This window comes from Drosophila suzukii, chromosome 3 (genome assembly GCF_043229965.1).
Source record: "Drosophila suzukii chromosome 3, CBGP_Dsuzu_IsoJpt1.0, whole genome shotgun sequence".
Classification (NCBI taxonomy): domain Eukaryota; kingdom Metazoa; phylum Arthropoda; class Insecta; order Diptera; family Drosophilidae; genus Drosophila; species Drosophila suzukii.
Genome location: NC_092082.1, coordinates 73,133,417 through 73,148,906, shown reverse-complemented (window position 1 = coordinate 73,148,906; position 15,490 = coordinate 73,133,417). Strand labels below are relative to the sequence as shown.

The window sequence follows — 15,490 nt, the reverse complement described above, 5'->3', positions numbered from 1 at the left end:
TTGCCATGTTAAAAAGAACTCACCCCATATGCATATCGTATGGATAAAGAAAAGTGCCCTCATGTTAAGTGGCGCTAAAAATCAAATTAAGGGTGTTTACCTAACGACTCCTCGATTACGGAACAACCTAAAAAATATCCGAGGGAGCAACAGGCGAGGGATCAGGATCATGAGGGGAAACAATGAAAAAACGGAAGTTGTTTTCCTTTCTTTTTTTATTTTATGAAGTGTTGCCTTTTTATTGGTGGTTAATTTGAGAACCCGTACTCGATGTTTGACGAGGGTAAAACCCCATGATGATGATGATGATGCAACAGGCGAGAGATAAAAAGATACAAGGGGAAAAGGAAAGGGTTCCGAAAGGGATGAGTGTGTTGTATTTTTAGGATCACGTCAGATTGCCCAAATGCGTTGAAAGGGTAGACTCGCCAGTTGTCTGGGGCACGTTTCCTCGGCTCTTTTTCAAGTTCAATGACAAAGATCTTGCGGTGCCACACGCCCAAAGGCCATCTAATCCCTTCGCGATGATTGGCCCCTTGGAAAAGGGGGGACATGGACGTTCGTCCTAGGGGGTTTCCAAAAATAAATGAACACATTTCAAGCACTTTTCAAGGGTGCACTCGCCTAAATTTCATTTTGTTTTTATTACGCCCTGTAAATTGTACCGAAAGACTATGAGAGGGGCTAGATTTGGGGAGGGAGAGTAGGAACTTGAGTGCGTGCGACACTTTTAAAAATAAAACTAACAAACTGTTATGAAGTGTGGCTGAGGAGGAGGGAAAAATGGAGTTTGAGGTTACCGAAAGGGTGAGTTTTCTTCACTAGGAAAAACTTCAAAATGGCGACGATTGTCGGGGGAAAAAGTTCATGGAAAATTTTCTCTTAGAAAGTAAAAGTTTTTGAAAAAGGAAATTTATCTTCAAGGTCATTCGATTTCTCTATGTAAATAAAACCTCAAATAGCTTTAAAGTAATATAAACCTATAAATAGTAAATCATTTGTCTGATAACAAACAATCATTGAAATCAAATACAGATTTTTTTTCCAAATTTAAAGCTTGTCCAAGGCAAGTCTTATCGCATTAGCCTCATCACACAAAACATTCTTATATGATTGTCTTTTTCGCCTATATAATCTAAAAATTGAGTCGATTGTTTCATTTAAGGTTTGTTAAAATCTTTTTAATAAATAAATAGCAAATAATAGAATATGGGATTAGATATGGTTATTGATTTATTTTCCTACTAAATCTTAACGATAAATAATAAAATGTATTTTCTATTATTTCCATAATTTTTGCCAAATAATGATTTTTGCTTTTGAAATCCAAAGCAGCTGTTCCAATTAGCAACATTTGGTACCCCCAGAATAGCCACCAAAGAAAACTGAATAATGAAAAAGGGTTCAGTACTCAAGCTGACATTTTAACACCTTTATTCAGATGTTACTCCCTCGTTTTTGGCAAGAGCAAAAATTATTACAATTTTTCCGGAGAAAAACAAGAGGAAAATCAGTTTCCCTCTTTCACTGGGGCGAAACGAGACCCTTTTTGTCAACCACAATGACCAGCTGAAAAATGTAAAGTTAACCCTTGGTAAATCGAAGCAGAAATTTCTGCACTTCAGTTTTCGGCAAATAGTAGTGGCACAAATCGGAAATTATTGATGGATGTGCACTGAGCACCTGCAGGGAAAAGGGGAAATTCTAGGGGGGAAAACAGCTGAAAACGAGAGTGAATCATGCAATTACCAGATGTCCTCATTTGAGGACGCAAGCCAAATGGGAGGAGGGTGGATTTTTGGGCTGACTAGAACTTGATTCCTTGGTGGACAACTAACGGAAACTCGATACCCATATCCGCCCATCAAGCATCCAAGCGTTGACAACTTGTTTCTGAAGTATCGTTTAGCACCTGTAAACCTTCGACAGTCCTGATACTGATACATCATCTTCGGGGTCCTCTAATTGCTCACATTACACTCCATTTCTCTATCCCCTACAGCTGACATTTGCACTTCGAACCTAGCACAAAAGACCAATAAGTCGATTTACCCAAACCAAAAGTAGAGAATTCCCGAATCCCAAATCTTTTCAAAGAAACAAACACATGTTGCTAAAAAAAAGTATCTTTTACACAAAAAAATAGTAGGAAAACCTTACCTTACCTGTTTTTTATTCACATGTCGAGCTCATCCCTCACCCTCAAAAAAAAAACATAATATCGATCCATTGAAACTATTTACCAAATGGTTCTCTGGGTTCTTTTCCATTTTTGTTTTCGTATTCGGTTTTTTTTTTGCAACCCTCTATAAGGTGGTGGTGGTTTGCTTTCCGTACCCACCCCGTATCCCAATTTGGGTAGTTTGGGTTTCGATTTTTTGCCACGTTTTTAAGGAGTGTTTTTTGTGTGATATTTTTATTGGTGGTAATCGCATTTTTTGCGTGAAATTTCCTCTATTTGGATTGTGTAATAGGCGTTGCTTTGACTTTTTGGCTACGATTTGATTGGTTTTGATAGCTCGATTAGGGAGGGTTCTCATTCTTTTTTAAGGGGGAAAAGGGAAAGCCTTTACTGAAATAAAGAATTTGTATATAAGCTGTAGTATATATAAGTTTATATGTATTTTGTGTTATTTATTGAGATTTCTTAAGTTAGTTTAGATTATTTTTGTTAAATGTATAATTTGATTGGTATCATATTTTATAGAACTATTTTTAGGGGGCTTGCTACAAATGTTTTATATATTAAAAAAGGAAGGATCCATGTAGATCTATATTTTAAATAGAATGGCCTGTTTATCTTATGATTCAGTCAGCGAGTTAATAATAAAGGTTTTGTAAACTATTATCCCTTTTAATTAAAGTATGCCCCCTGATTGTATCTTTTATTTTACCCTTCCCGAACTTGGGTCTCTCCCAGGCGTCTATGATTTCACTGTTGACTTGATAGCATCTGGTGGATGTGGTCCGAGGGCAAACAAAAAGTAAAGGCTGCTGGAAGAGTATGGAATCGGGCAATTCAATCGACTGGCCCACACTAAAGTCTCTGCATTGTTTGTAGCAAACTGACCAAACGAATCTAGCGGCTGGACTTTCTATAGTGCAAATATGGGATACAGAGGGTAGAGGACTCTCAGGACACGCGTATCGTATCTGTGCAACCCCCACACTCGGATACAAAAGTAGAAAACTACAAAAATACATTCACAGGCCGAGGCACACGATGTTGTCAACTTCCTTTTTTCGGTCTCTTCATAACGGATGCTGGACATTATCGATGGAGTGGAATGGGAATGGAACTGAGGATGGTATTCGATGGTATACTGGGTATCGGGAAGCCAGAGTCCGCTTGCATATATTTTTAACCTTTTGTTGTTTTTCGTTAACTAAAGTGCCATCAGGGGCAGATGTTTTTTCCATCCCAGTCGTAGTTTTTCTCCTATATCTCCTCTTTTTTTTTCCATCCATTTACATGTGGAGTGGACACGATGGACGCATTTTGTTTGCCGAACTGTAAAAATTGTTTTGTTACTTTCGCTGTTTGCTGTCGCGACTTTCCTTAGCTATCCGCTTTGTTTATTTCCCTATGGGATCTGGTGGGTCCTTCATGGATCTCCATAGGCTATTCAACATATACGTTACCCCCACCACCACCACCATCAACATCATCATTATCTTATAGGCTTTAATTTTCTACAGTTTTGCATATTCACCAACTGATTCGTTGCAATTAGTTTTGGTTTTTGCCTTTGAATAGTATTTGGAATTTTGTGGTCGAGTGAAATGACTGTCGACTAGGATGATTAACTATCATGGTGGGCATACATAATGCCAGTTGAATGGATATTTAAGTCCGGATTGGAGGGGGTTTTAAATGTAAATTCCATTGAAATATATTTCTTAATAAACGAAAATCATGGTATTTCATCACAGTTTGTGCATGCATATGGCAGTAAGTTGTACAAAAATCTAAAAAAATTATTTTTTTTAAATAAAAACAAACTTTAGACCTATGTATATGTTTACCCAATTGAATCGTTTAATAAAATAAAATACGATGACAATTTTTTTAATTTATTTCTAACTTTATTTCTTCTATATCTTTCCAAATTGTGTTAAAATAATAAGTCAATCTTTAATTAAACAGTTTTCAAAGGATTCTGGATTTTCACAATAGCCAAGGTTAAATGTTATTTTTAAAAACAGATATCAAATTTAAAGTATAGCTGCCTTCTCAAAAATTGTATAAAAATAAAAAGGTCCCACGAGAGTAAAAGGTCAACCTTAAGTATCCGTAAGATACTGGCCACGCGTTTGGGAAGATCTATTATGGGCACTCCAACCCTCGTAATTCACCGCCAGGCACATAAATTGGTCGAATGCCAAAACTCAGATGGTCAGCACATCCTTAGCGCTCGTTAGCGGCGGCGTTGGCCACTTAAGAATTCGCTACACCCACCTCAATCTCGCGGGTCCACCACTGGTCAGCTGTTGGACGAGCCAGAAGGATGCCCGCTCAAAAGGACTGCCTTTTGGGCTCGATTCCAGTGAAAAACTGTTTACAGAAATAAATTATCGGGGGTTCAACAAATCCTTAAGGTGGCTCGCTCATGACGTCACGCTTGAGACGACGAAAGGATCGCCGCACCGCTGGTAATTAACCCATGGGTGCCCACACAGATGCTGGCGCAGTCGTATTCCCTTGATCCGGGTCCCTCGGACTGATCCTGCCCCTGCCCCTGCCAATTTGCATAATTAAAATGCGTAAAGTTGTGGAAAAAAGGAGCCGGAGAGTTTCGGTAATTCTCTGCTGATCTCTGGATGTGGGCGCCGCCTTTTACTGATGCAATCAACAGCTCGTCGGAAGGATGGTGACGGGGTGGATTGCTAATCATCGAATCCTGCATTTCACCATCGGCACCCCGGGCGCGTTTTAATCAACCAAACACCCACAACATGCTACCCCCTGAGTAATATATATTTTTGGGTGAGTGAAAATCCTTGTAAACCCCTTTCCCTTATCAATGTTTGCTATTTTGGTTTTCTGTTATTTTTAGTGCCAACGCAGCTAAAAATGGCCACCGAATTGTGCACCGTTGTAACCAAACCAAACCGTTTCCAAAACTCAATCCGTAACCCACACCAAATCCGGAATACAACCCCATCCCAAAATGGCGAAGTCGGGGTGGTGGTTAAACATAAATACCCTATTTATGGCGTTGCTCAGCCCTGTGGGATATACAAATGCCCAAGCCGTTATTATTTATAAATGCACTGAGGGAAAATATTTAGTAATAATAATAAAAAAATAGTTTCTTACAGGAAGACTGCTTCCCCAAAGTATATATACCTAAAAAACAATATTACCGTGTGGTTTATTTTCTTAATTTCCTCCATCAATGCTAAGATCTAAAATCTGTATAGATCACATTTGAATTCAATTACCTATATTGTTACTTTAAACTACTACAAAAATTTAAAAAATATTTTAAAAAAACATATAAGTAATATGGTATGGATTTATAGGTGAGGTCAATAAATATTTGTTTTGTTTTTCCAAGTGCAACTTATTATTCTCCAGACTTTGGATAGGTTGATAATTGCCGAAGGAGAGGGGGAACATATTAAAAGCCCAAATTATGTATTGTGAAAGTGTGCCATACGCGTGTCCTGCTGATCAATCAGAGTTGAGGGAGTCAAAGGTGAGTCAATAGCTGGGAAGGGAGGAGAGTAAAAACAGCTGCCTCCAAGACACAAGAGAAGACCCTAACAGGACCAAAATTACACCTTTCAAATGGTCAACAGACGGGCAATTGAACTATTTGAAGAACTCCCAGGTTACAAAGTGGCCAGAACTCTCCTGTTTTCCTGCTTTTTTTGTCTATTCCGCAAACAATGACCGGCAGCAGGAAGAAAAAAAAGATGCTACAAAGCCACAAGCTGAGATAAGAAGTAAGGAACAAAACCAGAAACTAGGGATCGTTAGCTCGGACGAGGACAATGAGGTTGGGACTCCCTCGATAAACATCTTTCGCTTGCGGCGGCCACAAGCCAAGAGTTCATCCGGTACAAAGGCCAAATTGCCAACTTAACTTCGCTCAAATGAGCAAGGATCTTTAGATCCTTAGATTCGGTCTCCGGCTTTAATCTAAAAGAGATATGCAAAATCTAATTTGCGATAAGATCAGGGGCCTTAAAACATCATCTTGACCCTGTACTCACCCTTGACTCCTATCGAAATTAATTTCAGCCATAAATATCAATTATTGAGGAAATTGAAAAATTTTAATGAGGAAAAACGGCATTTAAACGTAATTTACATGGAAATAATATAAAAGGGAAGTGCATTCTTTAAACATGTGTATTCAACCACCAATCAGAAGCAGCGCTGAGAAAACTATTTTTATAAAATTGAGTTTCCACTAAAGACCCAAAAACTGGGAGAATAGAACTTCCCTACAAGCACGCGCCATTTGGCTGAAGTACGTTCGACGCATGCGCGCCAACCCCAAAATTCCGAAGATCGATCCCAAGTGATCCCCGATCCCTGAAGGAGACGCCTTGCTGCGTCATCTTCCTGCCACTCCTCCGAATTCTCCAACGCGTGCTCATGAGTTTTTCATTATTATATAATTCCCCTCTCATATGCAATGCGAATTGTGCGTTTTCACGCAAAACGTCAATAATCCATCAAAATTTCAGGCATAGAAATATGAAATGAGAGGGAGATTGTCCAATTTGTTTGGTTGCGCCCGCACACAAATTTTATTGTATGTTTTTCCTTTTCACTTAACAACCAGGGTATTTAGCACATGATGGAGCAGTTCTTCACTTGAAAAGAAGAATCTTCTATTCCATTTTCCCAATTTCTTCAGTAACTTTTTTGGTGTGGGTGATCAGATTCGATTAATCATATGGTAAAGATCGCGTGTTGACAGTTCTCTTTGGTCAGTCCTCGGACATATGGTTGGGACTGGGCTAAGATTTTTAAGTAGTCAAACCTAAAATAATACCAAGGAATCGACGAACTAAGAAATTAAGACCAGTTCCAATATAATATTAAGAGTTCTGAATTAAGAAACATAATACGAAATATATTAAATAATACTGGAGTCCAAAACTTAGATTAAGAGTTTAGTTTCTAAATTCTTTACATCACGAGAACTTGTATATACAATGTATATTATATATACTTTAGTAGTGTCCAGCATTATCACTTACGAACACCGATAATGTATTAAAAATCAACAACACCATAATGAAACATCCAAATATTTAATAATATCTTAATTTTTATTATGTTATTACATAAAAACATTTCGTGGGCAAATCTTAGGCTACTTTAAGTTACTTAAAAAGGATTTGTTTAAGGATTACACTGGGCGCACATCTTAAGTCTCGAAATTCGTTTTATGACTTCGGCTTAGTTTGTAATGGGTAAATACTAATTTTGATCCGTTGCTCAGATTGCGTGCATCTTGGCTACTCTTTAAAAATATCTAAATTTGTACTTCTTCTTTCGTCAGTTTCAGTTGCATCGAAAATATTGTCATTAGTGCCAAAGGTTGAAAAACAAAAGGATAAACTTGTAAAATTATATTGAATAAATTGTATTTATTTGATTTGATTTCGTTTGATTCGTTTTCGATTTTGCTTTCGACTTTCAACTAACAAAATACTGAGAGAATATCAGAAAGAGAATTGAGCGTTATGTGTATACATACATAGATTAAATAAGTCTAAATATTTGTATTAATAAAACATACTCATTTATGTATATATTATAAACTATATTTTATTAATTTGACTTTGGACTGTTGGTTTTGTTTGTTTGGTTGTTCGCTTGACTTACAAATTAGTCTAAACTTAGGCTTAAGTTTCTCCATGCATTTATGATAATTTTTTAAACCGTTTTCAGGGTTTTTAGTCGAGTTCGAAAATACAAGAGAGTATAGAGAGACAGATAGAAAGGTGGCTACAGTTCAATACAGTTAGGATTAGATATATAAACTTAGGTCTAGAATTAGCGGCTTAATTGGCTTATTTACAATTTTCGACAACAAAATAGTGTTTTGGAAAACTTAGGCTACGAATATATACAATTCTGGACAACGATTAATGTGATAATAGTGATAAATAATAATAACAAGGTGAGTGGGGGACTTAGGAGTGAGCGTTCCTGGCCATGTGGACGAAGAGCCCGACGGGTCCGTCGCACTTCTCGCCGCACATGTTGCACTTGAACACATCGTCACAGCTGTGATAGCCCATGTGGATGGTGTAGAGCACGGCGTCCTTGAAGAAGATATCACAGTACTTGCACTCGTAGATGGCCCCCGCTGCCGCCGGAGTTCCGGATGGAGGAGCTGCGACCGCTGAGGTGGTTCCATTGCTGCTGGAGTTGCTACTGCTGTTCGCATTGCTGTTGCTGCTGGCATTGGAGCTGTTACCCGAGCTGGAGGCCGTGGAGCTGGCACTGGTGTTGGCCTGCGGCACATTGGCCGTCTCCATGGACTCATCCGCCGAGCTGGTACCCGAGCAGTGCTCCTCGGGCATGGGCTTGCGTCCGGCAATCGGTGAGGATGCAGTGGGCATGCTGCTGCTGCTGGGCACTTTCAGTTGCTCGGGGGAGGTCATTGCCTCCGATCGCAGTTGCAGTAGGGTGTCCAACTTGAGGACGCGTCCCTTGCGCCTTGAGGCATTCGAGCTGCTCATCAGCGGCGTGGCCTCCTCCTCCATCTTGAGATTCATGGCCAGCGGTTGCTGCTGCTGAGGCTGTTGCTGCTGCTCCTCCTCCTTTACGGGGGTTCCTTGAGAAAGATCCATGGCAGAGTCCACCGACTTGCGCTCGTACTCATCATCCTGCTCCTCCTCTTCATTGTCGCTCTGCTGCTGGTTCTGCTGCTGCAGTTGCTCACGCATTCGCGGCGATAGTTGGGCCAGGACAGCGGCCTGTTGCTGGGCAGCCAGCATCTGGAGATTGAGGTTCCAGTAGGGGAAGAAGGCCATGTTGCGATTCTGCTGCAGCAGGCTGGCCAGAGGAGGCAGAAGATTGGCTGGGCTGGGCAGGTTGGGAGTCTGATCCACGCTGGCCACACTCTTGGCAGGAGAGGCGGGCAGCGGAAGCACCGGAGATGCCGGCGCGGGAGCTGAGTTGCTCTGCACCAGGGGGAATCCTTGCAGGGCAGCGCTCAGCTGGGATGTGACTGGCTGGATGGGCTGGGATGGCTGCTGTTGCTGCGGGGCCACAGCTGCCACATTTGACTTGCGGCTGCCGCTGCCACTTCCTCCGCTGGCAATGGGTCCACCATTCTTGCTCTTTGGACCACGACGAGTGCCATAGACATCGATGACCAGCGAGGGATTCGGAGTGCCGTCCTCATCCAGGACCATTCCAGGCTTATGACCATACTTGCGCAGATGCAGCTTGAAGCTGTGGCAGTATTTGGTGGCATAATCGCAGTCCGCACAACGGTACTGATACACCGAGCTGTGCGACTTGCGGTGCGAGTTCAACATGGACTTGTTCACACAGGTGTAGCTGCATTTGTCACACTGGAAGGGCTTTTGGTTCTTGTGCTTCCGGATGTGGTACTCCAGATGGTGCTTGAACTCGGTGACGAACGGACACTTGGGGCACTGCAGGATCTTGTCCGGCTTCATGTGGGTGCGGGTGTGTGCCCAAAAGTCCACCTTGGTGATGGCCACAACGCCGCAGGTCTTGCACTTGTAATTCTTCATCTTGCCATGCGAATTGTAGATGGGCATACGGATGTTCGTATCATCGTCCTCGGACTCGGCCATGTACTTCATGTCCTCGCTGGAGTTGGACATCTGGTCGTGCTCCTTCTCGGGCTCCAGATTCGATTGACTGGACTTGGCCGGCGACTTGGGCGGTGTGACATCCATGGGCGGTGTGAGAGCCTGCAATTTCTCGCTGGTGCTGCTGCTGCTGCCGGTGGCAACTGCAACTGGAGCCACTGTGGATGCGGATGTGGGAGTGGGCTGAGGACTGGGTCGCAGATTGCCGCCATAGAAATGCTGCATGGGATTGGGCAGACCCGGTGGCGTCAGGGGATTAAAGCCACCCATCAGATGATGGTGGTGATGATGCTGCTGCTGGGCTGCCTGGAAATGCTGCTGGTATTGCTGCTGCTGCAGCAACTGTTGCTGCAAGTTGGCATCGTAGTGTTGCAGGCTATTCTGATCGTTTTGACTGGGCGATGGGGTCATGGCGCAGAGGGTATCCATGGGCTGTTGCTGATGCTGCTGCTGCTGCTTGAGGAACTGCTCCAAGTGATTGGTCGAGGGTATCGGGGATTGACGCGGACTGCTGGCCACGCTATTCCCATCGAGATGGTGACCCGGCTCCTGTTTGATATTGGCCGCAAACATGCTGCTGTACCAGGCGTTGTGCTGCTCGTAGTTGGTCGTGGCTGTCGTCTCCCAGTTCTGCATCTTGGCGGCTCTAGACGGCTGCAATGTGGAAAAAAAACAAAGAGAGTGGGGTTAGTATGGCCATTCAAACACTGCGCCTGCGTCGAGTTTTTTCTCTTTTTTTGCTTTTTTCGCTTGTTTTTCATTTTATTTTTCCTCGCTTTTCTTTTTTTTGTTGCGGCACCACCCCTAAACAAAAGCCAGGGGTGGCTGGCCACCCACCCCCATGAACGGGGATTTGAGTGATTTCGGAACAAAATGGAGAAACTGGGTGATGGCTACAATATCCTACCGTTTCGTGGCCGCTCTTTGGCTGTGATTGTATCAAGGTATATTCCAAATTTTTCGGGATTTTCGTAAGGGATTTGCAATGATGATGATGATGATGATGTTGCTCGTGTGATGATGTTGTCGCTGTGCTAACAAACTCGTGACTGACTAAGCAATTGCAACAGGCATTGGCTTATATGTGACTCAGGTAGACGGACGCACGCGTCAAGGGATTAGATGGGCGAAAGGTGACGGGAAGTCAGGTACAGGTCGTGGATTGGGAATTGCGAGGATCGGGGTTCGCGGATCGCGGATCACGGATCGCTTGATCCATTCTGGATTAGAGCACAAAATTGGTGCGAAACAAAAAAGAATTACGCGCACTTGGATTTGGATGATCCGGGAGCTTAGCGGATGGCCAGCTTAGCAGCGAACTGCGAATTTTCCCTAGGTTTTCTATGGGGATTAACTAGAGCACTCCTGACAGCAGGAGTAGGCAACAAAGGAGGCAGTTTCATGCTTAATAATAAAAAGCAAAAAGGATTGCGGGATTTATCTAAATTAACGGATCAGAGTCGCTTAGACCTGCGGGAAATTTCCTTGGGCCAAACAAATGCTCAGGGTGACTAAAATATATGCCATGCTATGCATTCTTCCCTAATTACCGCATTAGTTTAATATATTGCTTTATTTATAAATTTGGATATGGAGGGAAATATCTCAGCAAGGCACGAACTATACTAAAATATTCTAATATTCCATGTGCATTTTTTTGATGAACAGAAAATATATGGTATGTATAAAATGCATCTTTATAGATATAGGTATCACATTTTTTATAAAATTCCAATACTTTAAATATTAAAAATCTCTCTACCATTTAACTTTTTATATAATTCCGTTGCTTTTTCAAATCCCCAACTAAAAGTTTTCAAAAGAAAAACGTTTTCCTGGCAACAAATTTTCCGCTAGACATTTCACTTTGATTTGCGTAGTTCTACAAATAATTCTCGCATTAAAATTTTTTGTTCCGCTGCATTTGCCCATTTTTTTCAATTTCTCAATTTCCAATTTCACGCTGAAAAATTGTGCAGTTGCTGCATTTTTGGGTAATTGTTTGTGCTTTTAAGTAAATATTATTAAAAACGCAAAACGCAAGGGGGAGGGGGGTTGGGTGGTACATGGTATATGGTATATGGGGTTGGTGTTGTGCTATCTGGCAGCTAAAATATCTACAATACTTAGGCATAATTGATGGTTCAGGAAACAGAAAGTGCACACAAAATGAAGCTTAGCATATTTATTTAATTTCGCTATTGTGGATATTTTTAAAAAGAAAAGCCAAAATTAATTGCTGTGCGTGTGTGTGGGTGTGCGTGTGAGTGTGAGTGGGGTCTATGAAAGAAACAAAGAGAATTTTTGCCTTTCGTCTGGGCTTTTTTGTGCCATGCCCAACAACAGCAACAAAGCCAAACTAAAGGCCAAGTGTAAAATTAATATTACGCCGGGCGTGCAGGGGCGTGCGGCAAAGGGGGGTGGCCACAACGAGTGCAGCCAGGCAACCGAAACTGCAAAAGTAAACTAAACATGTGCTAGTCGTTTTTGGTCCCCCCCAACACCCCCCTTTTTACCCCTCTAAAAATATCATGAAAATGGCAAAAATGGAAAAATTCGCAAACGCAGAAAATGCGCCACAAAAAATGTTTTTGTTGAAAAATCCGTACAAAAAGCAAGCCAAGAGCAGGATATGCCAGAAAATATAAACGTATATTTCTATATGGTACCATATACCATATAGCATACCCCATTGTTGTTGGCTTAGAACAACTTGTTGTTGTGCCCCTGGTAGAATGCTACTTTTTGGAGCTGCACTCGCTTAGGGAAAAGTGCAGTGCTGCTGCTGCTGCTTTTGAAGTGATTCAATGTCATTCGGGATTTATAAATATATCCCGTATAATATGTGTATATTTATTTTTATGCGCCTAACAAAGCCCCATTTGTTTGATTTGCGCTCGGTTCTTTTTGTCAGAAAACATTAAAACTGTCGTCTATGCCAAAGTTCCGATCTTGTGACGATGATGAGAAGATGGTCCTAAAAAATCATCGCCAGCGGCCGTCACATATTTATTATATTTGAAATGCATTTTGGCAAGTGCCAAACTATTTGCCATTAAAAAATTGCCCACGTTGACTTTGAATTATAGTTCGATGTCTAAATTTAAATTATTAAAAAAGAAAAGTCGAAAATGCATTTGCCGAAAGAAGAGCGAAAAGAAATGCTAAAAATTGAGGGGGGGTTTGGGAGGCGAAAGGAAGGCGAAAAAAAAAACAACATGAAAGTCGACATGTAAACAAATAAAATTAGCTGTCAGGCGTAGAGGGGGGCGTGGCCAGGGGCGGTGTCTAAGGGGGGTGGTAAAGGGGGGACTGGGGGATATGCGCTGCAGTTCTGGGCAAAAACAGACAGCGCGGGCAAAAAACAAGTTCACCCAAAGATCGGCCAAAAGCCAGACAGATTTTAAAATATTGTTTTAGAATTTTTGCCGTTTGCATTTTTAGCAAATGATTTACCACTCGGTGTGTGTGTGTGAGTGAGCTCGCTTGTTTGTGTTTCTAAGGTTAGACAGAAAAAGAAGCACTCGACCACAAACAACAAGGAAGGGCAGAAGTACAAGAACTAGAAGAAAGTTGGGGACTTGAAATAATGGAGCAAAATGATTATTAATAATAGAAAACTTTTTACTTTGAAGAAATGTCAGTAATCAAAATATTAAAAGATCAAACAGAAAATAAATACAAAAATTGTGTAAAACTATTAAAATGTAAGAACGTAAAACCCGTCGAAAACCGTGTATATTCCTGAATGCCTCAACAATTTGCAATTTGCCCCCGCAAAAGTGATTTGCATTTCTTGTTTATTTGTTTATCCATGGAAAGCTTTTCGCGAATTCTACCTGCATGTGTTTTTTACGATTTATTGGAGGTCAAATGCAGCGAAACGCCGGAGAATACTAGATAATGGTACCCCCATTTACTTACCTTGGGGACGCTCCAGAGGAATTCTCCGGGAGAATTGGGAAACGGGAACCGGGAGCACGGAACTTTTTTCCCAGCTCGCGGCCTCTCTCTCTCCTTTGCTCTCGCTTGACCGCGGCACGGTTACCGTTAGACCAACACACAACGCACAGTGCGTGCGAGGGGGAGCGGCGATGTGGGGGCTCCTTGCTCTTCGTTTTTGTCTATTTTTTGGGCCTCGCTTTTTAGCTAGCTTTTTTGCCTTCTTTTTCGCGGAATTCGCGCATGTGCGGAAAAGTAAGTTTTTGGTGAAATCCTTTTTGTTCTGAATTTGAGTTTGTTTTTTAAGCACGAACACGGAATATTGTGTGGGTTTTCAATTGGCAATATTTATTTTGATAGCAGTTAAGTTTCGTCCTTTGGAGTTTGTTAGGTTTTGCTTGCGTTAGGGGCTCTGCCTGTTTATGCTGGCGACTTTCGTTTTCGGGACTCGGAGCACAACTGACTAAACTCGTGCTCAGCGGGCTCTTCTAATAGCTGAAAATCTGCTCCTCATAGTGCACTCGCCAAAAAAGAACTCAAAGCTGGTCCACTCGAATCTCAAATCTCAATTGCAAAGCAGAAACAAATGGCAGAAGTGCAACAACACACAGCAGGAGAAAGAAAGGCGGGGGGGAGAGGAGAGCGGAGCCGCCGTTACACGGAGAGCAGAAGAGAGCGAGCAAAGGCAGAGCAAAACTCACTCAAAACGGATGCTAGCTGTAAATCTGAGTGATTTCCCCCAACCCCAAAAACAACACAGCATCCCCTTCTTCGTTGCCTTCTCTCTTGCACTCACTCTCTCCCTCTCTCTCTCTCTCTCGCTCATTTTATCCTTTTGCATTTTCTGGCGCTGCATTTTGGCCGATTGCAGCTGCCTTTTTGGCTCTTTGCCGTTTTTTGGCATCTCCGTTTCACTATTGATTATTGATTTCTGTCCCCCAAAAATGGGAGAGAGAGTGGGAGAGGGGGCCGCCTTCGCCAATTGTTTTTTGGGCAACTTTAAGCCCAGACACATTAACAACTTAGCCAACTGCAATTTGGCCGATGAAGTTGGGGCCGAGCAGATTTCTTGTTGCTTTAACACATTTTCGTGCGGGTGTGCGTGCTAACTTAATTTTGGGAAAGCTTTGCCACAATTAGGATCCGAAATTTGGCTTCTCGGCAAGGTAAATGGGGATATGGGATAGTATTAAATCCATTTTGGGAAATGCATCTTTGTAAACAGGGATTTTCATAATAATTTGTATCTATTAGGATTTGATATTATTATTTTCCTAACCAGAAAGTTTGTTTTCAGCTTGTGTGTTTTATTTGCTTTAAAATACAAAAACTTATTATATTTTTACCATGATGATAATGAAAATTATTATAAGGTAACAAGGATATTATCCTTATTATCTAATAGAGTAAATAGATTTAAAATAAATCCTTTAGAAAACTTGTGTCTTTACGAATAAACATTAAACATATTTTAATACTGTTACGTTATATAATAATATTTACATTTATTATAATAAATAATACAAACAACAAATCCTTAACTATACTATATATACTATAAAAATACTTTATAAACCTTGTTATCTGAAACAATGTCTTAGTTGTATTAAAAAAAACAAAAACATAAATGGTTATTATTAACTACACTCGAAATAAAGGTGCCTCTGGTCATCGAAATTCCATGATTATTTTATATATTCATTAAAAATGAAATTTTTGGACTATA

At 41.2% G+C, this 15,490-nt stretch overlaps 1 protein-coding gene across 1 annotated transcript; it reads right to left on the bottom strand.

Annotated features, from left to right (window-relative positions):
• Positions 1 to 7,594: 7,594 nt before the first annotated feature.
• Positions 7,595 to 14,234, bottom strand: hb (zinc finger protein hunchback). Its single transcript, XM_036817147.3, has 2 exons — positions 13,747 to 14,234; positions 7,595 to 10,476 (listed from the first exon to the last, which is right to left on the bottom strand). The coding sequence occupies exon 2, from the start codon at positions 10,456 to 10,458 to the stop codon at positions 8,164 to 8,166; it is 2,295 nt and encodes a 764-aa protein (XP_036673042.3). The 5' UTR covers positions 10,459 to 10,476; positions 13,747 to 14,234; the 3' UTR covers positions 7,595 to 8,163.
• Positions 14,235 to 15,490: the final 1,256 nt, after the last annotated feature.